This window comes from Pyricularia pennisetigena, chromosome 1 (assembly GCF_004337985.1).
Source record: "Pyricularia pennisetigena strain Br36 chromosome 1, whole genome shotgun sequence".
In the NCBI taxonomy this organism is placed as follows: Eukaryota; Fungi; Ascomycota; class Sordariomycetes; order Magnaporthales; family Pyriculariaceae; genus Pyricularia; species Pyricularia pennisetigena.
Genome location: NC_043740.1, coordinates 2,066,008 through 2,092,901, shown reverse-complemented (window position 1 = coordinate 2,092,901; position 26,894 = coordinate 2,066,008). Strand labels below are relative to the sequence as shown.

Sequence of the window (26,894 nt, the reverse complement as noted above, 5' to 3'; positions counted from 1 at the left end):
ATGGATAAGAGTCAAACACACATTAAAAAAGGACTTCCTGCGTATTTGGAGCACAGTGCCACAGGTCTGGCGAGACTTCCGAGGGTACAGTTGTATGCATCGTCTGCGGGCTTCACGACCTTGTCGATGCAAAAAGTGGGCAAGCAGGGTCAAAACCCTGGGCTGGACGAGCCAGGTTCAGAAAATCCCGTCGACGAAGACGGAAGGGCGTGTAAGTAAGGCGGGCGGGCGGGCGAAATGGAAGAAAGTTTGGTGGGTTTTACATATGTACGGCGTGCTATCGGCTACAAGCATGCCCGCCAATTAATTTCTGCATCTACTGTCCAGCACACATTCCCACTCCTGAAGGAGAAATCTAAATATGTGTATAAAACAACAAAATCCCAACAGGTGTGATCCGCAGCGGCAGCCGCTGACTTCAAGCGCCTTTAGCCAACAAAAATGGTCAACTCAGCGCAAATTCATCCATGAGGGGCTGAGCCGAGTAGCGAGCAGTTGAGTAGGGCAAATGTTTTGCCGGTAGGGGTTTTTTTTTTTCAGGCATGTCGCGCTAAGTAAAAAATAAAAAAATCCTCGTAATCGTCCGAGACCAGATCGGGAAGTATTTTTTTTTTTTTGTTCTTGTTTTATTGTTATTATCATAATTATCACGATACATACATTTTGTTCCCTCGCTGCATCTATCGCTTGACCAAGGTGGAGGAGAGTTACAAACCCAAGGTGGCCGTACACTACAGTACTCTGTTGCGTCCGTCCGTCCTTTAATATTTGACGCGAACTAACTTCCGAATGGGGCAAGTCCACTCTTTGGGATTCGGCGAGTTCTTCGATTGACCTGGCCTGGGTACCGGTGAGTTCATCACGTTGCCCCTCCCGGGTTCCTCCTCCGTGGTCTGAAATTCGGGTTTGAAAGTGGGTCGTCAGTTTGCCTCATTCCTTACCTGCAGTACAGTAATTACGGAGTACCTTTTTCTCTCTTCCTCTCACATCATCCCGGCAAGGTAAGGTATCCATGGTGGGCCGCCTGTGCTTTTTCTCCAGTTGGTCGACATGTGTTGAAAATTTTTACTTTAGCTTACCATAGTAGGTATCTTCGCCGGTTATCGACTCTACCGATTCTGATTCTGATGTGTTTCCAAAAACAAACACCAGCACTGTAATTACTCGTCGTGCGCTAGTCTAGATCGCAAACTGACCGACTACCGCGATGAGGGGTTAATACTCATCATATAATAATACAGATGTAAGCAGTAATAAATAAATGGACCTTGGTTTAGATGCGGGAGGGCGGGATCTCGAAGAAATACGACGACACCCCGCCCTAACTGGCTCCAGATCTATAGCACCCTANNAAAAAAAAAAAAAAAAGAAAGGAACCGCCCCCTCCCCCCAATCAAACGGGCAGGTCATTTGGGACGTGTTTTGTTTGTTTTGTTTTGGCAAATAGCTGCAGTATACATACACGTCTTTGTTACATGGTAGATGATGTGGCGCAGTTTCTTTTTGTGTCTTGGTTGAGTTGCATTGCATATTGGAGCTGCATGTGTTTATTTTTATTCCTACTCAGCCTTTTTTTTGTCTTGTCTTTTACTTCCGGAATACAATGTAATCAAAATACTGTACACGCCATGAAACTCGCTCCCATTTCTCCTTTGACGGAACAAAACGTCTTGTAGTGCAACATGTCTAGCTGCCATCAACCAAAGCCAAAAAATGGTGCCGAGGTAGGGGTAGGGCGTGCAAACAGGTACATAGTACGTACCTAGCACACGATAGACATGTATCACCGACGGGATATACCATGAGCAGGAAACTTTGCTTTCATTTGGAGTAACGTCGACAGTCACCACCACCACCACGGTATGTGCCTTTCCATAAGATTTACCAAAAAGAAAAATCGCGATCAGATACCTCAACGGATCAATCAATCGATTGAGAGGGTTTCCTTCGTACTTGAGGGTAACTTAAAGATCCCTTTTGACTCTGAACTTGGGAAGAAGCCAACCAATTTGGAAAGCGTTGGAAACCGTCAGGCTGGTCTACAAATGAGACTATAGCCTGAATGTGCCATTTCAGCTATTTCCTACCTCATCATCGTCATGAATGTATGAAGGAGACGAATGGATAAAACCGAATGCGGTGATGATAGGGAAACATTCGATTATGATTTCTTCTGATCAGCGCATGCGGCCTGTCAGTCATGCAGCAGAGTGCATCCAACAGAGAAAGACAGGACTGCGCCAGACCATAACAAGCCACAAACATGAGACTTGCACGTCGTGTCTTTGACGGAGCATGCTACAATGAGGAGACAAAGAGGGAAAAAAAATAATTTTACAGTACATAAAGTTGGATTGGCGTTTTCAGCGTCGTATAATGCCAAGCGTCTATGTTCCAATAAGAACCATGGTTTTCCTTTTGCAAAACCAGGATATGACGTGAGGCGGGCTGACAGGGGTAGAAAATGTTACGGTATGCCGTAGGTGTTTCATCAGTTCTTGAATCGGAAATAAAAAGAAGGGGAAATGAGACTACGATGTACAGTCACCGTAGTGTATTTTGGTAGGGGAGACGGAGAGAGAGGGAACAACAAAAAAAAAAAAAAAAAAAAAAAAAAAACGACCGAACGGATGCTATTTCCGTCCCAGGAAAACGCCCGATGGTTCGTGCGTAGCATTCTGTGGGCCTTTTCACCCCTCTCTTTTTTGTCTTGTCGATTCTTCCGCGGCTCACTTCCCTGTAGGCGTGGCTGATGAACGGTTAGGGGTGAAATCGTCAGTAAAGCCCGTGCGCTTCCAACGGTTGTGACGACATCAGACCAAAAAAAAAAAAAAAAATAAGAAAAGAAAAGAGAGCAAAAAGGGAGCTTTACTACTCGTGACCCAAAGCTTCTTCTGATATATAAGAGATTGATAATCTATACGTAATCCGTTCACTACTGAGTATTTTCCTGGGTCCTGCTCCAACATGAGCTCAAACTTTGGACGAAAGCAACGATGATGGGATTCAACGTGCACATCACCGCCTACTCGAGTCAGGCAGAGCGAGTACGGCCGTTTTTTTAGGTGGACAGGGGGAGAGGGGGGAAAGAAAGAAAGAGAGAGTAGCAATCGCTCAAAGGGGATAGGTAACCAGCTCCTACTAAGCACCAGAGTAAATTACCCGCCGAATTTTCCGATACAGGCCTAGGTGCGATAGGTGAGCAAGCCAAGGTTACGCCCAAGAACCTGGCTAACTAGCCGTTATTTGGCTAGACTGGTTCCCGCACAACTCAGTGCTTGTAGACCAGTGGAGATATTAACTGACTGGATAGATGACCTACTTGCAAAGTAGCCATCCAAGTTCAAAGCAGGGAGAGGGGAGGGAAAAAAAAAAAGAAAAGAAAAAAAGAAAAGGAAAAAACGCATCCCCTTCGGATGTCATGAGTATGCATGAGAGTATCCCCAACACTACGTATAGATCCTACTCGGCCCCTTTTTCTTTATCTCGGTATGCCCAAGGTCCGAGCCCAGGGGTGCAAACGGAACATATCGAGATATAAACAAGTCCACTGCAACAACGCCCCTCCCCCCTTGAACACCCCAGAACATCCTGATGCTGCCTGCCGCCCGCGTCTACCTGCTGCTACTGCAGCTGCGTATGTACGGATACAGACGCAGGTGTGAGTCTCCCTCTTTCTTTTTTTTCTTTTTTCTTTTTGCGCGCGCGCGCGCGCGTCTTCTTCTTCTTCTTCTTCCACCCCAGTACCTTAGGTCGGCCAACTCTGGTCGAACCAGTGCAATGAATTAAACCTCCCCGCTCGAGCAGGCCAATATGAACCAAACAGCCTTTCTTTTTTTCTTGTCCATTTTGGATTTTTTGGTAAGAGTAGAAGCAGACAAAGAAAAAATGATAGAAGGTCGAGAAATCCCGCGAATCGGATTTGATCAGCAAACTTTTCCCTTTGGTTGTAGTCGTTTTGCATTCCTGGGAATGGTGGGCCGTTACCTGCGGCCTTTTACAGCCGGGGGCCACAACCTGTTGCCAGACGCGTCCTTTTTTTCATGACCCGCCAAGCAACACACGAGTTTGCCAAATTTCAATACGAGACAGAGAGGAGAAACCCCTCTCCCAGTCCAATCTATGCCGTTCAACGACTGCATAGATTCTACCCACCAGACCAAAATCTTGGATTACATCGGGTGTGGGCTGTTCTGTCCGGGTGCGATGACACGATCAAGGAAAACCGAGTCCGTGGCGGTGGCTTTCAGCGTCTTCAACCATAGCAAATATGTAAACATAAATATAAGCATGTGTTCTTAAGCATCCAACAACGCCAATATTGTTTAGCATTCCTCACGTGCTCTAAATTCAATTCCGAGTCCTGATGCTAGTCCGTCCTGACACCACCCAAACTGAAGTTTTCATGAAATGAATGTACAATGTAAGAGGAATAGAAAAAACCATTTGGTGCAGGCAACGTAGGCATATGGTGTGCAAATGGGGATAATTTAGAAGGGGGTATATATATGTGTGTCTATCAAAGACGAAAAGGCCTCTGGCCGACATGTCTGTTATGAGTCGCAGATCTGTGTATGTGCCCGCATTTGTGAAGCTGGTTTATTTGAATCTTCCCCAACTATTACTCCTCCGTATGTGGATATTCATCCGGATCATCAATGGTCAGCAGGGTAGGTGCCGATTTTCTCCCTACTGCCGCCAGAACTCAAAGACGCAATGCTGTGACTCCTGCTGTTGCCGTCCAGCCTCCCTGAGCCCATGGACGGCTGGCTATCATAATGTTGCGCGTCGGTGGAGCCGGCACGATGGGGCGCGTTCTTCTTTTGTAGGACTTTAGGAGTCTTCTCGACCACCATAACATTGGTGTCAATCTTGGACGTCTCTGCGCTTCCTCTGTTTTTGGTCAGCTTCCGCGGCTGACGCCTGGCTGAGCTCGCGTTAGACTCTGGAGCGATGCTGCCCTCAGCTAATCGCTGTGAATCGCTGCCAGGCGAAAGAAATCCGGATACTGGTGAGGCAAAATTTTCCACGCTGCTCGGTCGAGGTGAGACTCTAGCTGATGTACTCTCTCTCGACGGAGGGTCAGAGGCTGCCCCATTCGTCTCATAGCGCGGGAAAGAGGCTGCACTTGGGCTTGTCGAGGATGATGATGTCTGTTCGCTGGCATGCTCGGTAGGCTAGAGAGAGGATAATGTCATGGTCAGTAAGAGCCGTTCAAAGTAACGGTCATGTTGAAACAGATGAAATAAACAAGGATACACATACGTTGACACCAACGACATACGCGTCCAGTTTCTTTCGTAAAACGTCACAGCGCACCGGCTTAGCCAAGTAATCGTTCATGCCCGCAGCCAAACACCTCTCTCGGTCTCCAGCAACGGCCGATGCAGTCATCGCTATGATGAGAATGCTGCGCACATCCTCAACAGGATCCTCGCGAATGAGTTTTGAAGCAGAGTAGCCATCAAGAACCGGCATCTGCACGTCCATCAGGCAAATATGATAGGGTACGCCCTCGGCAGCCTTCTTGCGTAGTGCCTCGACCGCCAGCTGCCCGTTTTCGTACGCATCCACCGTTGTATAGCCCAGCCGATGGGCATACTGGATCGCGATGCGAGAATTGATGGCGTTATCCTCAGCGATGCAAATACGTATCATCTCTCTGGGAATCTGCGAAAGGTCTACTACACTGGGGATTGCCCTTGCAGCTTCCAGGTTCTCCTGGTGGTAATATTGATGATAGTGTTGATGGCGGTGATGATGCTGCAGTTCTGACCGCATTTGGGCTGTCTCTGGAGACGTCACCATTTGTTTGATCTGCTGGGCCTCGCCTGCTTTGATCTCCGGTCTTGCCTTGTCGAATTTGACGGTGAACATGGCAGTTGTCCCGACGCCATCTGCGCTATCGAGCGTGATTTTGCCCTTCATCATGGTCTCAACTAGAGACTTGCAGATGCTTAAACCAAGACCGCTGCCACCGTACTTGCGCGCTGTGCTGGGATCCGCCTGGCTGAACGGTTGGAATAATTTGGCCAGCTGCGCTGGCGGAATTCCAATCCCAGTATCCTTGACCCAGAACGACAGCGTGGCGCTGTCTTCAGTTTCCGAGTCCACCCGCGCCCCTATCGTGATTGAGCCGCGATCGGTGAACTTGAGGCTGTTGCCGATGAGATTGCCGAGTACCTGGTGAAGGCGGATGGGGTCCCCATAGATGAGAAGCTGAGGCAGGTTTATCTCCTTAATGATCTGCACATTGTTCCTTCTCGTCTTTTCCTGATTGCTGTACGATACAGCCCGGACGACTTCGCGCACCATTTCCTCGGGATTGAAGGCAATGATGTATAGCTTCATCTTGTCAGCTTCCATCCTGGAAAAGTCGAGAATATCGTTGATGACCGTCAGGAGGAGATCGGCGGAGACGCGGATGCTGTCGGCCATTTCGAGCTGCTCCTTGTTGGAGAGGCTATCGCGCAAAAGTTCCGAGTTTCCAATGACACCGTTGAGGGGTGTTCGCAACTCATGTGAGACATTCGCGAGGAAGATAGATTTGGCCTTGGCCGCCTCCTCGGCAAGCTTGACATTTTGCCTAGCCTTCGCTTCGGCATCCTTTGCCTTCTTCTCGGCCTCGATTGCGTGTTCAAGGGCCTGCTTCTGCATCTGGACCATTGACACGTTCTCGGCAGATACCTTCTCGACTGCTTTCATGGTGAGCGCGTTCGAGTAGCTGATGCCCACCTGGTTGACAAGAAGCTGAAGCACATCTCTGTACCGATGTGAGAGCGAGTTGGGTGTACCCTCAATATACAAAACGCCCAGCAAGGGCTTGTCGCCGTGACAAATTGGCATTGCAATGACAGCCTTCCCGGCCGGGTTGCGCTGCAGCCAGGTGGCGCTCACATTGCTGAACCTATCATCGGTTAAGATGTTGGGAACGAAGACCGCCTCGCGGAACCGTGTGGTATACAACACCACGTTCTCAGCGACCACGGATGCGTTTGTGAGAGGAATCCGCGGACTGTGTGCTTCAGCGCCCTTCTCGGGGTTACCGCTGGCTGCTACACACCACTCGGGTGCTGCATCGGCTCTTGGGACATCTGCACCCTGTTCCTGGACAACCATGGCAGCCAGTGTAGCCGAGGTACCACAGGTACTTAATATGACGTCGCACATAGTCTTGAGAAGCTCGTCGACATTGAGCACTGACGATATGATTTGTGAAGACTGTAATATGGCGTGCAAGTCGACGACGTCCAATGATGGGAGGCCGCTATCCAACTCAACGGTGGTCATCGACTTCCTCCAGGCGCCGACTTTATCGTTGCTGGCATCCGTCATGGCCACGCCTCGGTCCGTAAGCTGCTGCGCGGCGCTATCGTCCCCGAGAACGTTGTAGTGTTTACTCTGTGCTTCTGCGTCACCTTCTGTCTGCGTTCCGGCGTTGACGAGCCGGGGGTTGACGGTAGGTCCACGCATGAGGAGGCTGTGCTCCGACTCAATGTACTCGGCAACACCGGCAGCACCCATCTGCCGATAGGAAGACAGTGCGTCTCTCAGAGCTGCCCATGCAGATCGCCTCGCCGACAGCCTGATAAAGGTGCCCGCCATGAGGTAATTGCCCAGCGCCTCTTCAAAAACAAAGTCGTGCTCCGCGGCGTGGTCCAATGCCTCCTCGTATCGTTGCAGGGCCACGCCCTGTGCGTTGGTCAGCTCGGCAATCTGGGCCTCGAGAAGCTTGGACCAACAATAGTAGCTGACTTTGTCCAGCACCTGCCAGTCCACAATTTGCTTGTGAAGTCTCTCAAGCTCTCGGATCGTGTCCTGAACAGTGGCGCTATCCGGGGCTGTCCGCTGGCCGGTACGAGGATCCTGTCGCTGACGCAGGACCAGTCCGGCGATGGCCAGGCCATAGAAGAGCATGGCAAATCGCGTGTTCCTGGCTGACCAGATCAGCGCAGAATTTTCGACGCAAAATTTCCCCACCTCTGCGGCCCGCTCATAATGCCCATAGAGAAACAGGGGCGCCATCTCAAGGGATTCATAGAAAATCAGGGCTCGGTTGGTGTTTTCCATGGCCTGTTCGAGCCAAATCTTGTATGCAGGAGCTTGATGTTGATCATCCGACATGACATCCAAGGCCTCGCTTACTCGCGTCTTCCCCTGGAGTGCTCTGCTCACCTGCCTCACAGCGATGAGCATGGTGCCACCGCGCGAATCAAGCTGCCAATTTGGTATCTCCTCGCAGCTGTAATTGCAGATGCTCTCAAGGTCGACGCAATGCTCACTGGCAAAGAACCTGACTTGGGCATACAAACCAAACCCAAGGATTGCCGAGATACGATCTCCAGCGGACGCGGCATAATTCAGGGAGGATTCCAGTTGTTCCGCAGTCAATCCAACGGACTGAATCACGTGTCCCACAAAGCTGGCCTGAATCATGTAGCCTCGTGCCATTGAGAAGCTATCGTGTGTCGAGTTCAGTAGCGCGAAAGCGTACTCCCCCAGATCCTTGGCAAGGACGAGCCTGTTGAACCGCGCGAGGGCTATCATGGAGACTTGGACGAAGGCCATGGGGGACTGAGGTATCGCACCCGTGGTGAGATGCATCTCGAGCATGTAAAGAGACAGTTGATAGAAGCAAAGCCAGTCACTCCACCAGGCGGCACTAATCGCTTCTGCCAGCACTGCACCAATCGAGTCGGCCCTTGCCTCATCATGCGTTACCCGAGGCTGCAACACGTCGTTGAACTCCATGCTCTGGATTTTAGCCGACAGCCTCTCAAACTCCTCATCACATTGCTCAACCGTCCGGTCCTCCCTGCAGTCAACGCCCATAGTACGTAGGCAATCCTTTAGACACGCAAGGGCCTTTGTCGAATTGCCACTCTGGGCATACACGCGAGACCGGAGTACCCAAGCAGGAGCCTTGTCAAAGGCAGATGTTGCACAGTCGAATATAGTGTCAAGAACGCCACTGGCAAGTTGCAGCTGTCCCATAAAGAGGTAGCATTCGGCTGCCGCCAGGTATAGTCGCATCGTCTCATCATAAGAAACATCCTCATTTGTTTCGTTCCAGGGATCCGTCTGCAACAGCGCCACTGCGCCGCTGAAGTACTTGGCAGCAGTGGGCCTTGCGCCCCTCGCTGTAGACACCTCGGCGCACTCGTACAAAAGCGAGCGATAAGCCATCCTGTGCTTGACTTGTGCTCGGATGATTCCCAGAGCTTCGCAGATGTGCGAAGCTGTGTTCTCCTTGGTGTGGTTATCCCTTGCGCAGTATTTCATAAGCGTCTGGGCGACAATGAAATGCATCTTGCGGGTATCGCATGAGTTTATCTTGGCTGCGGCTTGGATGTAACGATCATGCGCGAAGCGGAAGCGGTCATCCCGATCACCTTGAACCACAATGTAAGCCTGCACGGCAGCCTCGAGGCCTGCGACTGCTTCATCTTGAGAATAACCTGTAGGCTTGTGGCCACTATGCCAATCTTTGCCATCGTCGTCAAACTCGCCGCTCAGCAAGTGGCATATGAACTCGAATGAGAAGCTGGTCCCGAGAAGTGCGGCCCACGAGAGGATAGCTCGTGATGCCGCTGGGAGCTCGTCAAGTCGCCGAGTGATGAAATCAGTGTTGAGAACATCATAATTTTGCTCTCCCTCGAACTCTTTGAAGAGGCGGTCAAGGTCAAACTTCCATTTGTTTTCTCGATAATCGTGCCATACACACTTTTTGCGGTGGCATGCACTAAGCATCTCTCTCATATAGAAGGGATTACCCGCTGTTTTCGACTGAATGACCAACACAAGTGGTGAAATTTCCTCTGGCGGGCGGCGCACTGTGGCCGCAACATATTTGGCTATGTCATCCTCGACAAGTGGCGAAAGGGGGATTCTTGTGATGGTCAGCCCTGTTGATTTTATGGGGTCTTCGAGATCAGGCGGCGTCAGGATCTTTTGCATCTTGGCCGCGGTCATCTCCTCAGGCCGGTACGTGATGAGGATCAGCATGTTTAGCCGCGCAGCAATGACCTGTGATATCAGATCCATGGACTCATCGTCGGCAAAGTGTAGGTCTTCCAGGCAGAAACAAATAAACTTGTAGTGCGTAAAGGTCCTGAGGATATCAAGATACGAGTTCATCAGCCTAATCGACTTTGTTGAGGTACCAGCACGTAAAAAGTCGTGTGAGCTTTGCGTCGAGGGGCGGACGTTTTTTGCCGAGGAGCTAGAAGACCCCGGTGATGAGCCACGACGTTTGGGAACGGCACGAGGCACGAGCTTCCCGTGAGCTGGGGCCGGGGCACCGTTGACGATTGGAATAGTTCGCAGGATGACAGGCTCAACGGTACCAAGAAGAAACTCTGGAAGGTCAAGAAGTTTGTGTAGGGACTTCCATGTGGGGAACACCTGTTGCTTCAGAGCCTGGTGAAGTGGCGTGGTGGTGTCGCTCTCTCCTCCCCAGACTTGTCTGAAGAGTGAAGACAGGAGCTTGAGAAGGGGCCCGAAGGGGTCCTTCCTCGCGGTATCAAACTTGGCCTTGGCAGCGTATCCTTTACGCCTCATCTCGGGCCAGACTGCTTCCAGCAAACAGCTTTTCCCAAGACCGCCGGCACCCTCGATCAAAACGATTTCGCAGTGTCCTCTACGTCGAAGCTTTGCAGAACCCAACTGTCTTCCAAGGCTGACAGAGTCGATCGCACTGCTGTGCCGATATGAGAGGTCCCTCTCGGCACTGACTACAGTATCTGCGAGACTTCTAGTGTCGAACGAGACCGACTGGTGCCTGTCCCAGGGCCTTGTCGACGCTCGTGCGCTATAGAAGCTAGGGTTGGCCGAGGGCAGCGTGTCCGGGGAGAAGAGGGGGTTTCCGTCATAGCTCTGGTTTGGCTGGTAAAAATTCCTGAACCTGAGGTCTGTTGAGAGTGTGTTTGTGAAAGACCCACTATGTCTCGTGGTGTTGCCGTCTGCGGAGCTCGCTCCATCGCTGGAAATCTCGGCGTTGATGGTGGCACCATCGGGGAACTCGTTGGACATGTTCGAACCGTCGGAGAATCTGTTGGGGTTGGCTCTCAAGTTCAACGTATGGCCCTTAGCTGCACGCTCTATGATCTTGCCCAGTCGCCTCTTTTCTTCCTCCCTGCCAACCATTATTGGTGGCAGCAGGAAGAATGACGACACATCTCTCTCCGCAACCTGCCACTCCTTGAGTGCTAACCAGTTGCCATCTATGAGGAACTGCTTCACCTTCTCCAGATCGTAGCGTAGCCCGCTGGCGGAGGAGTAGCGGTCATGAATATCCTTTTCAGTGCACTTGGCTACGATACGGCCAATGGCCTCGGGAATATCCATCCGCTCCGAGGATACGTTGACGACTCTTCGGTTGAGAACCATCTGGACTACGTCCAAGGGCGTTGCGCCAACGAAGACAGGCTGTTGCGTGAGAAGCATCCAAAATAGGATACCCAGTGAGTATATGTCGGTGCGTGTGTCCGGCTCGACTGGCATCCTGCCTGTCTGCTCCGGACTGATGAAGAGAAGCTTATTTTTGGCACCCGTCTCTTTGGACAATGCGGACCAGCCGGTGCTCGTCAACCCACGTTCGAAGGACCTAACACCCGAACCCAGCGACGCAAGCTTGACCTTTTTACTGTCCAAATTAAAGTGAAACGCGTCCCCTCTTATCTCCCCGTGAATGATTCCCTGTCCATGGTGCAGTAGTTCCAGGCACTCAGTCGCACCAATCGCGAAATCCAGAAAGTTGGGTAGCGATATAGGGTCTTCGAGCCTAAAATCCGACTTCTTGATGATTTCAAGACCTTCTTCTGTCTTTCGAGCTTTGAAAAAAGCCGGGCCCAGATCAAGGACTTTTGGTAAGTAATTCTCGCCCGCATCACTGTATATGGTCACAGCGACAGAGCCGCGGTCACCTGGCAGTCTTGCCAACCTGATAAGCTCTAGAGGCTTCGCAATGTGCTCGCAGTGCCTATCGCTGCCAGCAACCAAGTTCTTGGCAATGTGGAAGGCCCTTTCCTCGCGGAGCACGTGGAAAGACACCCGAGCCACGACGGGCTCTTCGATAAGGGGCGCTTCGGTTGCGTGTGTCTGGGACGATGGTGACGTGGAGGCGGCGGAGCATTCGCTGCAGCTTTCACAATGAACAGAGAACAGTCCGTTGCTGCTGTGTGTATCGGACAAGCCAGGAGGGCGGACGGGGCTCGACTTGGTCAAGGAGGTAGGACTAGTCGCGCTCGACAGGGAGGAAGATGTGATTGGTGGCGAAGAAGCCGAAACAGGTGTGTGGTGCGTCGGCGACTGGAAGGCGACATGGGCAGGGACGAAGCGGCTTCCGCTGACGTGCCTGAAATTCCAAAGAGGTTAGAATCACCATCGTGCAGTGCGAGCCCCCTAAGGTTTGGTTGCCAACCTGTCCAGCACTCACCAAGTGTCATAGCTGGTGTGATATATGGGACTGTCCTCGTCCCAGGTGTAGCCTGAGATCTGTTTCAATCGATCTATGATGCGCACCGGCGGCTCAAACTCGTCCTGCGCGATGGCGGATCCTTCCATCGTGAAGGAGGACGAGAAGACGCCGACCTAGATCGAGCTTGACTTTTTTTTATTCCCCACTTCAGAATGTACTTGGTACGTCCCTTCAAGCAGCCTCGAGATCGACAATCTGTGTTACGACCTTAGTGAGAGACATGTTCGGGCCCATCAATGGGAGCTTAGCGGCGGCAGCAGCAGCAGCCGTCTGCTCTGGGGCGGTTGGTTTTTTCGAGATGGTGGTTTGTTGGATGGGGTCGTATCGATTGCCGTCGGAGAATTGGTGGCCTGCGTGCGTCGATCACTTCTCGAAGCTATCCTGCCAACTGCACTACCAGGTACGCACTCAACCGAACTGGGGTCTGTAAACCGCTAGTTGCAGCTGCGGGCCGTGGGGTTCGTAAGCAAAATCAAGGTGAAGGCGGCGTAGCCGACAAGGTGCTTTTGCGGTAGATTCAGAGCAAGACCTTTCACTTGCACTTTCAGGGTCGAGGCGTGTTGGGCAGGACCGGTGTCGTGGCAAGGAGAACTGGATAATGTGTCGCTAACCAAAATGATTGACCAAGGCTGTGCGGCGTAGTGCTTGAATCATTCGACGTTGAGACCCTGGGCGGTGACGGCGTCAACGTAGTAGTGAAGTAGTCTTGCGAGGTGAGGAATGACGGCGGGGAAACGGAGAACCGGGCTATTCCCGTCTGTGAATTTCTTCTGGTTTGTAAGTTTGCAAGTGTCTGTGTTTTGTTACAATTACCAAAGTGCAGCCCGAGGACTCCGGCCCAGGTGCCGCTCGTCAAGAATCTGACTGCTCAGAACTCTCGTTTTGGGCCTAGATGTATGATTCTTCATTTCTTAACTAGGCCATGCTCTGACCGTGGAATAAGTGGGAAGGGAAAGCATGGACAAGGTCGAACAAACTTGGACGGGCAGGGGAAAAACGGGGCACAGCTTCTGCGCGGCCAATCAGCCATGATTTCCTGCCATGCTCTCCCGGGAATGGAATCTACTACGGTACCTTGAACTATCGACTGATCATTAACCCTGTTTATGCCTCCACCACTACAAAGCTAGGAATCGCGTCGTGGGCACCATTGGTCTAAATGGGGTTCATGGTACCTAAAGACTGGTAAGGTATGGAGGGCCTAGAGGGTATTATTTCGTATCTATGTGCCCAATTTCTCCATACTTAACTGGTCGGAGGGCAAGCCGAGAACGCAAGCACTTTCAGATTTGTGGCTTTTCGGCATCTGCAAGCGTGTACACCTACCTACTCTCAAGACGACACACTCACAGCATCGAATTCTGTGCCTGACGATTGGGCTCGTTGCGTGCGATTGAGTCGCACAAAGCGAGGAACCAAATGAACATGATTTGTCCGGGGGGGTTTTTTTTTGGTGCACATCCCTCCCCTCAAGATTCACTTTAACAAACATGATCGCTTCTGCAGCTCCCGTTGTTTCACTCTAGTTGGCCTGTCGGCAAAACCCAGCAATCTTCTGTTGCTATTATTTTTGTGCGAAACAGCCAAAGATTCTCTGTGGGACGATGAATTGAAGTAGAAACAGGGCAGGTTAACATGTCCCTGTTTACCCCGCCTTGGCATCAAGACATCAAGCATGTGGTTTCGCATTCTAGCGCAGCTACCCCAACTATTTTAGGTACTTTTTGAGTTTCTATAACTTGGGTGTGTACCCAGGTATGTAGATATTTAACGTAGGTTGGTATATTCATAGACATCAATGCTACTCCCAGTATGCTGCATTCAGTAGTCTTCACTAGAAAAAGGAGAGAGAGAGAGAGAGAGAGACCGAGGGCAACTGGTTTCACCATAATGACAAGGGTACTCTTATGCTTCCGTCAAATTCACGTCTATGCTTGCTAGGCAAAAGCTACCTCTATCAACCCTGTACTGACTCCCAAAGCAGCTATAGACTTGCAACGAAAGCTTCTAAAAATATGAGGAAGATTCGTCTTATCTAAGTGGCACACCGTTGGCCTGGGGGCGGAAGCCTTGCTGAGCAAGCCTCCTTTCGTTATTTTGGCGGCTGTTGACAAAGTCTGGATAGTTGAGGGTGAGCTCCACGGCGCCCGTGACGATATGGTCCGCGGCTTCGACGCCAAGCATAAATGAGTGATCCTGGTTGCCGACCTCATACCTCCAGCTGCCGAAACGTCCGCGAGAGTAGATATCCATGTCCTGCAGCTTCGGGAGCAACTCCTTGAGCACGCCTTCCCTCTCTAGCGTCGGCGTGGGATAGCCGTGATCAAACTTGCGGTGGTATGTGGATACAATCTCATCGTCGGCCTTGATCATATCCGTGTTGACAAGGCCCTGTATGCAGTCCCTCAGAAGGTTCTCCTCGTCCACGGGCTTCATGCTCGACTGTGACACCTCAAGCATGATAGACCAGTAGGGACCCCCCTTGGCCTCGCTCGACGAGGGCTTAGAGCCGTCTCCTAGTTGCATGGTCGGCAGCTTCTTTTCGGCATCAGGTTGATTGTACGGTGAGTAGTTGGAAAAGACAGTCGCCCTGTAGAAGGGGCAATTGTCCTCAGGGAAGTAAAGCCAGCACTTGTCCCCGATACGCTCAGGACGCTCACCCCGGAGGCCAACTCCGATCACGTGGGTTGACGAGAAAAATAGACCTTGCGAAAGCGACACGAGGTCTTGACGACCCATCTTCTCGACGAGGTGGTCGACAGGCATGGTTGATATGAGCTTGCCATAACCGATGGTGGTACCATCGGCGAGCGTGACGACCTTGCTCTCAGCGTCAACTTTGCTAACCTCGCCCTGCTTGCCGAAGCGCTTCTTCTCCTCAGGCAGCGTGTTGGCCACAGCAATCCAGATACCTCCAGTGCCATCCTTGGCCGGGAAGCGGAAAGTAGCGTTGGGACCCCAGTTGCCAGCCACCTTGCCGAGAATGACGTTCCTTGTCACCAACTTGACATCTGGTGCAGCCACCCGCTCACCGAGCCATTGGCATTGCATCTAAAATTTGAAATCACAAGTGAGCAGGCTGTCGAACCCTCGGAGTTCTATCCCTCCCAACGTGAAAGAGAAGCCATGTATATTCATATTTACTTACCTTGGTCGTCGGCACAGCCCAGACCTTGTAGTTGTATGGGCGCATGAAAATGTCGGCCACACCTTCGCCAGTCATGCGCATGATCCACTCGTCAAAGTCCTTTGGCTTGGTGTTGGCAACGCGCACCTCGAGGGCTGCGTCAATCATGCCATCTATACACTTGACTTGGTCCTCCTTGGGCAACATCGAAATGTTGTTCTGGAAGGGGTACGGAACCCACAGGTTCTTGTACCGCACGTACGAGATGCGCTGGTGAGTGAACCAATCGTCCTCTTTTGGAAGGGCCTCGTCAAGACAGTCATCAAAGTACTTGTAGTGAGAGAAAATCACATGTCCTCCCACATCGTAGAGCTACAGATATGTTAGCTGGTGGCCTTCGGCCGTCCAGGAGGATTCCCGGACTGTTTAAAGGACCGGAAGCTCTTACAAAGCCTTCTGGAGTAACATCAGTGGACGCAAGACCGCCGGCCTTTTCGCTGGAGTCCAGAATCAGCCATGATGGGCCGTTCTACATGACAGGGTTAGTTGGTTGGCGCATCATGGCTGGGAGCTTGGGTTGTGCTTGCTCACAAGGTGATGCAGACGCTTGGCAGCGCCCAAACCTGTTGGGCCTGCACCGATGATGAGTACGTCGACGTTGCTAGAGTTCACGGTCAGCTTTGGAGCCTCCAGAATTCCGATGCGTGGTCCGGACACGAGCTCATTTGTGCACTCACATGTCTGCAACCATATTGAGGGCAACAATCAATCGCTCCTTGAAGGGTTAGAAAATGTGATGGATGCCGTAAAAGTGACTGGGTTCTTGCTACTGGAGCGACACACACGGCAGCTTTTAGATGTGACAAGCCAAGGAGCGTCTGCAAGATATTTGGTCTTTGGTATCCCCGTAGTATAATATTCGGCAGGAGAGGTATTATCCTGTAGATCTTTAGCAGTGGCGGTGGACAGGCGGCGCATATCTGTCAGGAATGGAAAGGAGGTGCATGGAGGCGCCAGGGGCGTTCTCTACTAATTCATCCTTACCTAGGAAGGTGCTCGCTACGTCAGGGGAATCGTTCCAGGGAGGAGACCCTGTCGATTGTTCCCTCATGGAACGGACCCTGTCATGAAAATCACGGTTCAGTCCCCACGCATGTTACATTTTGGAATGTTAGTCTAAACTACCTGTATAGGAATTAAATTGCGAAGACCAAGCTCTGAAGTGGGCGAAATTCCTGGCAAAGTTAAAGTCGACTGCCAGTTTTCCCTAGGTTCCTTCGAGTGAGTATTGAGGTGTTCGAGCTATTTCCCCACTGCAGCTTGCGTCTTTTGTTGTTCTTGTTTGACCCTTTCTTGAATGGGTTTATCTACATTGAGTCAATCCGAAGCTGAAGAACGATACCTAATTTACGTTGGCGCACACCTTTGTACAGTACGAGGTAGTCTGACTAGTCGATTGAAAAGTGATGTGATTTCTTCCACTCAGTAGAGGGGCAATTCAATGATTCGGGTTTGTGCCCCACCACTATTTGACCCGGGTCCACCCCTCGATAGAGGTTCTTCGTTGGCAGGGCCAATCCGCCAATATCTCCACCCTAGGGCACCTACCTACGGAATAGGCATGGTGGAACGTGCTCTTACGAGCTGCCGTGACTGGCAATCGATGTTTTAGTGCGTTTTGTGTCATTACTCCCACTTAGCTTATCTATCTTGGGGGTACCGAGACGGTACAGTGGCGGCTTCGAACAAGCCTTGTGAGCCGCCAATCTGTTCCGAAATCCACAGGATACCTTTCCCTGAATTTGCATCTCCGTTGATCGTCATCAACGCAGCGAAGCATGCTTAAGATTGGCGCGAAGATCTCGCGGGTTACGGGAACAGAAGGGAGACAGGACTTGGCATTTCAGCAGGTGTATCATATACAGATAATCCCCTACAGTAGGTGACAAGGGGTGGCATTGCCTATTGCACCTGGTGTGTTTTGTGTGTCTGGAAAAATCACATAGACCACCTAATCAGAATATTTAATGTCGGAATATTATTGCGGTGTACAGAGAAAGCAATGCTGGCATTGGATATCCTAAAACCGCCCGTTTATTAGTAGGGCCAGAGGTAACACATATCTTCTACCAATTCCTTACCCCAATTGCTTACCCCAATTGGAGGGCTCGACGCAAAACAATCCCGAAAATGGTTCCATAGCTACTCTCTATGTGAAGTGCTTCGCAGAGGATCATAAGCTCAGCTGATCTGAGATCGATCTCTCAGCGCCTTCGGCAGATACCTGTCATCCTACCAAGCAATATACCGATAGTTTCACATACACCGATTTCAAATGAACCCCGCTAATCTTTTTAGGTAACTAACATGAGGCTAGATCCCGTCGCGTCGCCGAGCTTTGTTTGTTAGGGCATAATTTGTTGTACAAACTGACAGAGCTATATTTGGATCCTCTGTAGTCTTACATCTGCTATGACGTATATTCCGGTTGGGAAAGCTTTGTTCCGGTCATTTCTCCCAGCGTCAATACGCCAGGAATACCTCCCAGGTCATGGTGCACCCTGCGTGGGTTTTGCCTTGATGGAGAACACAGTGATCACAGTAGGGAATGATACTATGTGCGGCTTGTCGAGTAATTACTCTGTAGGTAAGTTGTTCTCGTGGCTTGGTAGAAGCAGTCACGTAATTGATTGGTTTGTAGCTTTGGTATTTGTGCGTTGCAAGTGGCACTGAGGCGGAGCCTAGTTTTGCTTAATGCACGGTTGACCAATTCCAAGGCGAGGTGGGGTGTTGGTTTTGTTCCTGACAACCCTGGTTCTTTGGTGGCACACCCTGTCGAAACGATCGTCAAAATTGCCGGGCCTAGCTCTGCCAAGGCGAGCTTTTTGTTCCCAGCGACTTGCGAGAAAAAAGACCACCCCCACCTTCTTTGTCAAGCAACCTGGCAGGCTGGCCGGGGAGCTCGAGCATTTGCACCACGAGGTAATTATTGGTCCTTGAAATAGGTAATAGAAGCCGTGCAGGTGGCTCATTCTAATGAATCTGATACTCCAAACCTTGGATAGAGAGATTGGTGTCTTTCATGACAAGTGGCAGTAAAGCGGCTATCACTGCTCATCTCAATTTCTTAGTTTCAATACCTACTGTACCTGTTGTACTGTATTCGCTTGTAATCGGGGCTGTACGGGATGTACAGGAGGATTGTCATGACCTAGCTTCGTACGGACGGAGTACTCCGTCCTGTAAAATTAGGAAAGAAAGGAGAGAAGAAACAACAAACCCTGAATGGACCGACCACACCAACTGGACGCCGATGCCGGCCACCTTATTCGTCGGTTGCACACCGTATTCGATACCTTGGTCGCTTCAAGTGCTCACTCAAGACGAATTTTCCTTGCTTCGGATGCACATGCATGCACTGTACATTCGGAACCTGACAAGTGCATGCAAGGGCTTCCTGCCGCATTCCTCCCACATTCCATGGCTTTGTTTGCGTGGCGTTGATCAACCGACGAGTGAGAACGAGAGTACTCGAGTTAGTTTTGTCGATGACCAAAACACGCCCGCCTTCATTAATCCTATTTCCCTGTCCTTGCACCTGAGTAGCTGTGGTGGTGCCCATACGGATGATAATCGGTTAATTCGAAATTGCTTTGTGCTTTGATGCGATTGTTTCGACAGATAACATTCATTGGTGGCCACACTGCCGAAATCTCTTGCCCTCCCTGTACGTACCTGTACCGGTTGAGTACCCATACTACAAGTCTCCGACACGCTTGATTTGCTCCTGCAAACCTAGACAGACAGGCTTGTTTTGCTTGTAACAGAATTAACCTTGCCACAAACCTCGTGCAAAGCCCCACATCTCCAGTTTATTTCCACCAAAGCTCCTTGTTGATCATTTTCCTGGATCCATCGAACGCTACATCAGCCCCTGAGAGCTCAAATTCAAAGGGCCAGTAAAAATGGCCAATGAACTGAATCGTAAGGCAGTGCTTGATAGCTGGCTCGAGAGTTCGAGACCAGGCTATGAGGCCAGCAAGGGCTCGCCAAGCTGGAGTGCCTTTTTAAAAGAAGTCGATTGACGCTCGGGTCCTAGTTGAACCCACCCATCAAACCCCAAGCCTGCGCGACAACGGTTACGTCGTTGCTTCCTTCCGCCCAAGCTAAGGCTTGTTATCCCTGGCAAAAGGCGACGTCCATTCTTTTTTTTTTTTTTTTTCTCCTTCCCCTCTCGACTTCAGACGTCGACCTACTACATCTCAAACGGAATCACATGAGATCTGGTTAATATCAGGGAGCAGTCCCCTTTTGCTTGAATTTCTGATTCTTGGTTACTTTGCCTTATCCATATTGTTGCTTGTGCAACAACCGGACCACGCCAAGCTTGGGCTGCTTGGAGAGCGCCAGTACGCTTTCGCTTGCATCACACATACCGCGCTACCATGAGCGCCGAAGACAAAGTGCGCGTCTCCGGAGAGGGGGCGCCGCGCGAGCCAGTCTTGCCTGTCGTCAACCAAGACGCTGAAAAGCTTCAACATCAAGCACCTAGAGCATCCGTGCCTGCGGCGGCATATGTCATGTGAGCCACCAACGAGACGGGAAAGGCGACGGTCCGACAGACAAGCTGCGATACTCGATACTGACGAATGGTGGAAACTTTTCTTTCGATCAGTGCATGGATCAGTATAAGTTCTTCGGTTATTTTGTTCAACAAATGGATCCTCGACACCAAGAAATTCCGTATGACGCTCCAATCCCACCCAATGCTGATATGTTGTTTTGCTCAAAGAGTCGATATCTGATCATGTCGATGTGCAGACTACCCTGTGCTCTTGACGACGTACCACCTGACCTTCGCCACGGTTGCGACGCAACTGCTGGCGCGCTATACCACCCTTCTCGATGGCCGTAAAACTGTCAAGATGAATGGGCAGGTCTACATGCGCGCCATCGTGCCAATTGGATTCATGTTCAGTTTGAGTCTTATCTGCGGCAACTTGACATACCTCTATCTCAGTGTTGCGTTTATCCAGATGCTCAAGGTAAGTTTGTATCCATCTAGGCACCTAGGGGTTCACCACCTTGAGAAGCTTCCTTGCTAACTTTTTTAAGGCTACTACCCCGGTTGCCGTTCTGCTCTCAAGCTGGGTGCTCGGTGTGGCGCAGCCCAACCTACGCGTCTTCCTTAACGTGTCGGTCATTGTGATCGGTGTGGTCATCGCATCGTTCGGCGAGATCAAGTTCGTCTTGGCCGGTTTTCTGTTCCAGATCGGCGGTGTTATCTTTGAGGCCCTGCGCCTGACCATGGTCCAGCGCCTTCTCAGCTCTGCCGAGTATAAGATGGACCCGCTCGTGTCCCTGTACTACTTTGCTCCTGTGTGCGCTGCCATGAACGCTACCGTGGCTCTCTTCTGGGAGATGCCCAAGGTCAGCTTGGCTGAGGTCTACCACGTCGGGCTGTTCAACTTTTTCCTCAACGGATTGTGCGCATTTATGCTGAACGTCTCTGTCGTTCTATTGGTGAGTAGACACTCGGACGCCCCATTTGTCACGGAGTCTCCAGACCTAGTCGCCAGTACTAATATAGTGAACAGATTGGCAAAACATCTTCCTTGGTGCTCACCATTTGTGGTGTTCTCAAAGACGTGCTGCTTGTGGCCGCTTCGGTCATCATCTGGCCCGACAAGCCTGTGACTGGCCTGCAGCTCTTCGGCTACAGCATCGCCCTTGCTGGCATGGTGCACTACAAACTCGGCTACGATGCTCTGAAGGGTTATGCTGCCGAGGGCGGTCGCCAATGGGCTGAATTTGGAGCTCGCCGCCCCGTAGTCCGCCGCGTCTTGATCCTTGGATCCGTATTCGCGTTGGGCATCTTCGTTCTGAGCGGCCTAGCACCTTACGCAACAGAATACGACGCCACCAAGGTCTTGAGCAAGGCTGCCAACAAGGTCGGTTTGCCATAGACGCTTGGAATTGGGGCTTTATTTAGCTACAAAGGGTTACTGTGTGTGGGTTTGTTTTCCTTTGTTATTTTATATTCCCCTTTTAGCATGCATACATGTGTTGGAGTCTTGAGTGTTAAGGGCCGTCGAAAGGATCGACATTGGCCAATATGGTAAGCTTTATGGATGATGATACTGCATATTCGTCGTCTATTGGAGTTGGGAAGACTTCCTGGTTACCGTGTGCAGAAGCTGCACTGTTACCAGTATAGATTGGGCTGGTAGCCTACTTTTTTTTTTTTTTTTTCTTTTTGAACTTGAAGACTGGAAAGTCTCTGTACACACATTGTATATTAGAATAGAGCAGGAATTCACATCATAAGTCTTCAAGACATAGCCAGACTGTACGCTATAAGGGACGCCATATAGTGTCATGCTGAATTCTTGCTGTCTAAACTTCCGTTGCATGAGCCGGAAGCGACTCTTGCTGCTGCTACAGTCGAGCGGAAAATCCGACCGAAAATGCGCAGGCACCATAAAACAAGGTCTCATCATCATTTCTAGGTGCCGGAACTCCAATCACCGGCATGCACCACAAAAGGCCAAGGAACAATCAAACGCCCGAAAATTGACCAGAAAGAACCGCGGTGAATTTAGCTCATGAGCCTCAAATTTTTGTATTCCGAGAATGCTGCGTACAGCCCAACCCATTCGCCCCTGCCCAAGCCGAAGTGTAGAGAGAAAATATTTAGAACCCTGTGAAGAAAAAGGTCGGTTAGCTAGCCATCTCGTGATCGGAAACCCCGCAGTATTATTCGAATACTTGGGGTTCTTGCGAGGGATCCAATTATGGGCGACGTACTAAGAGGAGTGAAGAACCACCGGTTCTTTCCGCTCGTGTAACGCTCCTCGAGCACCTTCTTCACGTTCTTCTTCGCATCCTCCCTTTGGCTGACCTCCTTGAAGGTGTCGTTCGTCACGGAGCCCTTGAGGCCCTCGAGCTCAAGGGTGTAGCGGGTGGGCATAAGGTGATTGTAGTTGACAACCTTGACGAAGGGCTTTATCTTGTTGCGCTTCTCTTGGCGCGTCTTGGACATGCGCCTGGTGATCTTGAGGGGGTAGCGCTCGATGCCGGCAACGATGGCGTGGCCGTACGGGTGCAGCTTGTTGCCTGAGTCGACGGGCTGGATGATGACGACCTGGTGAGGGGGGCAAGGCCACAATGTCAGCCGCCTAATCCTAGAACCATTTCCCTTGGGCCTGTTTGTGTATTTTTTTCCCCAGATGATTCCCTTCCTGCGTCCTGCCACGAGCGAAATCTCTGATTGTCTGTTCGTTTGAGTTGGCGTATTCGGTGAAACCATTGAAATCTGGTGTTCGGGGATGTTGTCTCAATCGCTCATGGTGGACAAGGTCATCTGTCTTGTCTCCCCTGACACGGCCATCTCCCAAACTGTTTTTTTTTTTCTCTTTCACCAAGGCAAGATTTGGCGTCTTACCTTCTTACCGGCAAACCTGCCGCGGGTAATGATGGCAACACGGCCGACCTTGAGGAACTTCATTTTGGCGGTTCTCTGGTTGTCGGATCTTGGTGACGTTGGGTGGTGATATGGTGGATTGAACAAGAGGGTTGTCGGCGTCCCGAAATTTCACTGGAGTTTCCAAACTACGGCTGTGCGCTTGGAGCGGGGCTGGCTACACGTGACGGGACCTTTTGGAGCCAGGCAAGTCAGAGTAATGGAGAAAGGCGCTGGAGTGAAGGCATGAGGTCCAAGCTTTCACAAGTGACCAGTAATAACAATTCAAGGGCATCGAGCGGACCCACCTCAAGAGTCCTCTGGTTGGGCAAAATTAATGTTGACCGTCAAGGAGGTCCCGTCGAGTTTGTCAATTGGGCATTTGACGCGATGCAAGCTGATGCTACTGCTGCTAAAGCCTGTCATAATTTATTTTCCCTTTCGCGCATTTAACAGCTCCACGCCATTTTAGCCATGCCTCCTCCTACCTACATCATTTCGCGGGTAGCAGATCCCATCTTTGCTGTATTTATTGGTATCTCAGCCGCCGTCACCAGAGTGAAGCGTGAGGAGAAGGAAAAGGGAAGGACCTCGGCTCAGACTATGGATGCTTTCAAGAGGTGAGTACACCACCGCGATGCAGTGGGCTACAATATCAGTATACTGATCTCTATTGTATTTTTTTAGACGCCTAAGGTATACTGTCGGAATGGGCAGTAGCCAAGGCAGCTCTACTTTATAAGACTGTTCCGCTCAACGGACTGCCCTGTCTCGGTAGTCTAAATCACTGGAGCATCGTATCCATAACATGACGCCGCTGTCTATAAACTACTTCGAGACCAGGCTTCCTCGGCACTAGACCGCGCGATACTACCGAGCGAACTCATCTCCATACTCTTTCTTCATCATTTCCTGAACCATTTGTCCACACAGCTTAGCAGTTGGATTGGTGCTCACAGCAAGGCCCTTTGCAATGTCATTACCATATCTGCCGCCGATGGCAAAGTCCCGTGAGGCAGCAGCCTCAAACTCGAGCGTCCTCCAGCCACTCTCCTTTCTTCCGTGTGATATCTGCGGGACGCCCTGGGCGACAAGCTTGGATGCGGCCAAGTATATAGCTGCTCTTTGGGTGTGGGCAAGGGAGAGGGTATTGGCAGCGGCGGGTGACAATGGCTGCCATGGCGTTCTCGGGGAGAGCAGTTCTATGGCTTTGTCAAGGTCTGCAAGTGTCTTATTTACCACGCGAGAATGCTCCTGAATGTCGTCAATTTTCGGCACCAAGGCTCGGGGCGAAGGCTCCTGCTGTGATAGCATCATCGAGTCGCCGTACAGTCGTCTCAGGGCCTGGGCCCTGTTATTTCTGGCACTTGCATAATCCGGATACTCCTCAATGAGCTGATCGAAGGCGAGAACGGCCTTTCTATATGCCGCTTCGACTGCATCTTGAGCATCCGCCTCCTCCGGCTGGCTGTCTGCTTGTTGCATCTCCATGACGATTCCTCGTTCTCTCTCGACCACCTTCTTGTACACGTCGGCATCCTGTATGTGAGGGTCTGCGGGCAGTGAGGCTTCTAATCTGACAATCGCAGCGGGGTCGAATTCGGGATCTTTAATCTTTTCGAGGACGTTCAAGTCCCGGCTGCTCAAGGTCGCCGAAGCCATTGTTGGTGGATTGGTATATTCGGTTGGGATTCTTGGGGCGGTGAATGTCGGATATTGAACCTTGTCTCGGTGAGCGACTGGCGTACGTCCGTCTTCAGGCAGTGCAGCTGGCGATACTCTTCAACAATCAAAATACCGCAAAACGGGTGTTACCACACGTGTACCAGGGAATATTCAATGCAATGGAATTACCAGATGGGTCTAACTGAGCAAAAGGTTTCGACTCGCATGGACAATCGCACTCAACAAGGCCGACGAGTGCTGTGGCGTCAGCAACATCCTGGTCCATGCAATTCGGCATTACCCATAATCGACTTTCGTCACGCATGTCACGGGAAAGTGGGTCCCTCAATCCATCGTCCAAAACCTGTGCGGATTAGGTGATGGAAGGCAGCGGCACAAGAAACCAACGCGGCCACCTTCGGCTAGGGTCGGTTAATCTAGGTGTCAAAGCCTCCGACGGTTTAGTTCCGCCTGTTTCTAGGGCCTCTGCTCTCGGGGTTCCTAGCAAACAAACCATTAGGATCGTCTACATCTGGCACAAACAAGGTCTCTACTGATCATTATGGAGGACCAACTTCGACTCGCCGCCAAGCACGGAATCAGATGACCTGCTGGCACACTGCGGAAGGCTGGGTGGGTGTCATACCTCGATTTAAACCGAGCCTTTAAATAAGAAGGAAGTCTTCCCATTGCAAACTTGTGAAACTTGAGTTCAAAAGAACACATCAACTCAGCCCTATCTATATTCACTTCCACATCTAACTTGCTCACCGACGCTGTCACCGTCCCTTCAAGATAATTGAGGACTGCTTGCTTTCCAGAAACCATTTTGTGTCCATGTCACCCTCTGCCATCACAGAATCCCCAAGAAACTCGGTCGTAGACCATACGTCCGGACTGCAGGTTGACAACCTCGCAGTCCAGGACCCGTTTCCTAGCTTCCATGGCTACGACCATGTAACCTGGTGGGTTGGAAATGCGAAGCAGGCGGCTTCGTATTACAACACCCTCTTTGGCATGAAGATTATCGCATACCGGGGCCTTGAGACAGGCTCCCGCTACTTCGCCTCTTACCTGGTGGGCAAAGAAGATGTCCGCTTCGTCTTCACGTCGCCCATCAGGTCACACGTCCACCTCCCAGAGGATGAGCCCATCTCGGATGAGGACCGGGCACTCCTCAAGGAGATGCATGCTCACCTCGAGAAGCACGGCGATGCCGTCAAGGACGTCTGCTTCGAAGTGGACAACGTCCAGGGTGTGTACGAACGTGCTGTGCAGCAGGGTGCCGTGTCCATCGCGCCGCCCAAGACCTTGTCGGACAAGGAGCATGGCTCGGTCACGATGGCCGTCATCCAGACATATGGCGACACCACACACACCCTGCTCTCCCGCGAAGACTTCCGTGGCACCTTCCTGCCCGGCTTCCGCGACGTGAACCGCCAGCCGGCCGCCTACTCGGCCCTTGCGCCCGTACCCCTGCAGCGCATCGACCACTGCGTCGGCAACCAGGACTGGGACGACATGCGGGCGGCCTGCGACTTTTACGAGCGCTGCCTGTCGTTCCATCGCTTCTGGTCAGTCGACGACAACCAAATCTCAACCGACTTCAGCGCCCTCAACAGCATCGTCATGGCCAGCCCGAACAACGTTGTGAAGATGCCAATTAACGAGCCGGCCAAGGGCAAGAAGCGCTCGCAGATCGAGGAGTACGTCACCTTCAACTCGGGCGCCGGCGTTCAGCACATTGCCCTGCTCACATCGGACATCATCACCACCGTCGAGGCCATGCGCAGCCGTGGCGTCGAGTTCATCGAGGTGCCCCACACCTACTACGACACCATGCGCCGCCGCCTCAAGACGGAGAAGCGCGATTGGGAACTGCAGGAGGACTTTGACCGCCTGGTCCGCAACAACATCCTCATCGATTACGATGAGGGCGGTTACCTGCTCCAGCTCTTCACGCGCCCCTTGATGGATCGCCCCACGGTCTTCATCGAGATCATACAGCGCAACGAGTTCGACGGCTTTGGCGCCGGCAACTTCAAGAGCCTGTTTGAGGCCATCGAGAGGGAGCAGGCTGAACGTGGAAACTTGTGATGAAGTGAACGTATTTGTTTATGGGTTTTTTTGTCCGGTTCAATTGTTTGGAAATCATCATCATG

General features: G+C 51.3%; 8 protein-coding genes across 8 annotated transcripts; 4 read left to right on the top strand and 4 right to left on the bottom strand.

Moving 5' to 3' along the window:
- Positions 1-416, top strand: PpBr36_07190 (uncharacterized protein; the record flags this gene model as incomplete). Its single annotated transcript, XM_029894328.1, has 2 exons — positions 1-211; positions 391-416. The coding sequence occupies 2 exons, from the start codon at positions 1-3 to the stop codon at positions 414-416; spliced, it is 237 nt and encodes a 78-aa protein (XP_029748239.1).
- Positions 417-4,655: 4,239 nt separating this feature from the next.
- On the bottom strand, positions 4,656-12,564 carry PpBr36_07189 (uncharacterized protein; the record flags this gene model as incomplete). The annotated part of the gene is made up of 3 exons (XM_029894327.1): positions 4,656-5,177; positions 5,266-12,355; positions 12,437-12,564. 3 exons carry the CDS (start codon positions 12,562-12,564, stop codon positions 4,656-4,658), a joined length of 7,740 nt encoding a protein of 2,579 aa, XP_029748774.1.
- A 1,945-nt stretch (positions 12,565-14,509) lies between these two features.
- Positions 14,510-16,356, bottom strand: PpBr36_07188 (uncharacterized protein; the record flags this gene model as incomplete). Its single annotated transcript, XM_029894326.1, has 5 exons — positions 14,510-15,529; positions 15,627-15,977; positions 16,054-16,134; positions 16,197-16,266; positions 16,343-16,356. 5 exons carry the CDS (start codon positions 16,354-16,356, stop codon positions 14,510-14,512), a joined length of 1,536 nt encoding a protein of 511 aa, XP_029748773.1.
- Positions 16,357-20,050: 3,694 nt separating this feature from the next.
- Positions 20,051-21,571, top strand: PpBr36_07187 (uncharacterized protein; the record flags this gene model as incomplete). Its single annotated transcript, XM_029894325.1, has 5 exons — positions 20,051-20,187; positions 20,281-20,348; positions 20,427-20,650; positions 20,721-21,128; positions 21,203-21,571. 5 exons carry the CDS (start codon positions 20,051-20,053, stop codon positions 21,569-21,571), a joined length of 1,206 nt encoding a protein of 401 aa, XP_029748776.1.
- Positions 21,572-22,298: 727 nt separating this feature from the next.
- Positions 22,299-23,112, bottom strand: PpBr36_07186 (uncharacterized protein; the record flags this gene model as incomplete). The annotated part of the gene is made up of 3 exons (XM_029894324.1): positions 22,299-22,306; positions 22,413-22,749; positions 23,050-23,112. 3 exons carry the CDS (start codon positions 23,110-23,112, stop codon positions 22,299-22,301), a joined length of 408 nt encoding a protein of 135 aa, XP_029748775.1.
- Positions 23,113-23,541: 429 nt separating this feature from the next.
- PpBr36_07185 (uncharacterized protein) lies at positions 23,542-23,809 on the top strand (the record flags this gene model as incomplete). The annotated part of the gene is made up of 2 exons (XM_029894323.1): positions 23,542-23,687; positions 23,755-23,809. The coding sequence occupies 2 exons, from the start codon at positions 23,542-23,544 to the stop codon at positions 23,807-23,809; spliced, it is 201 nt and encodes a 66-aa protein (XP_029748778.1).
- A 128-nt stretch (positions 23,810-23,937) lies between these two features.
- Positions 23,938-24,729, bottom strand: PpBr36_07184 (uncharacterized protein; the record flags this gene model as incomplete). The annotated part of the gene is made up of 1 exon (XM_029894322.1): positions 23,938-24,729. The coding sequence occupies one exon, from the start codon at positions 24,727-24,729 to the stop codon at positions 23,938-23,940; it is 792 nt and encodes a 263-aa protein (XP_029748777.1).
- An 840-nt stretch (positions 24,730-25,569) lies between these two features.
- PpBr36_07183 (uncharacterized protein) lies at positions 25,570-26,829 on the top strand (the record flags this gene model as incomplete). The annotated part of the gene is made up of 1 exon (XM_029894321.1): positions 25,570-26,829. The coding sequence occupies one exon, from the start codon at positions 25,570-25,572 to the stop codon at positions 26,827-26,829; it is 1,260 nt and encodes a 419-aa protein (XP_029748780.1).
- Between the last annotated feature and the right edge of the window lie 65 nt (positions 26,830-26,894).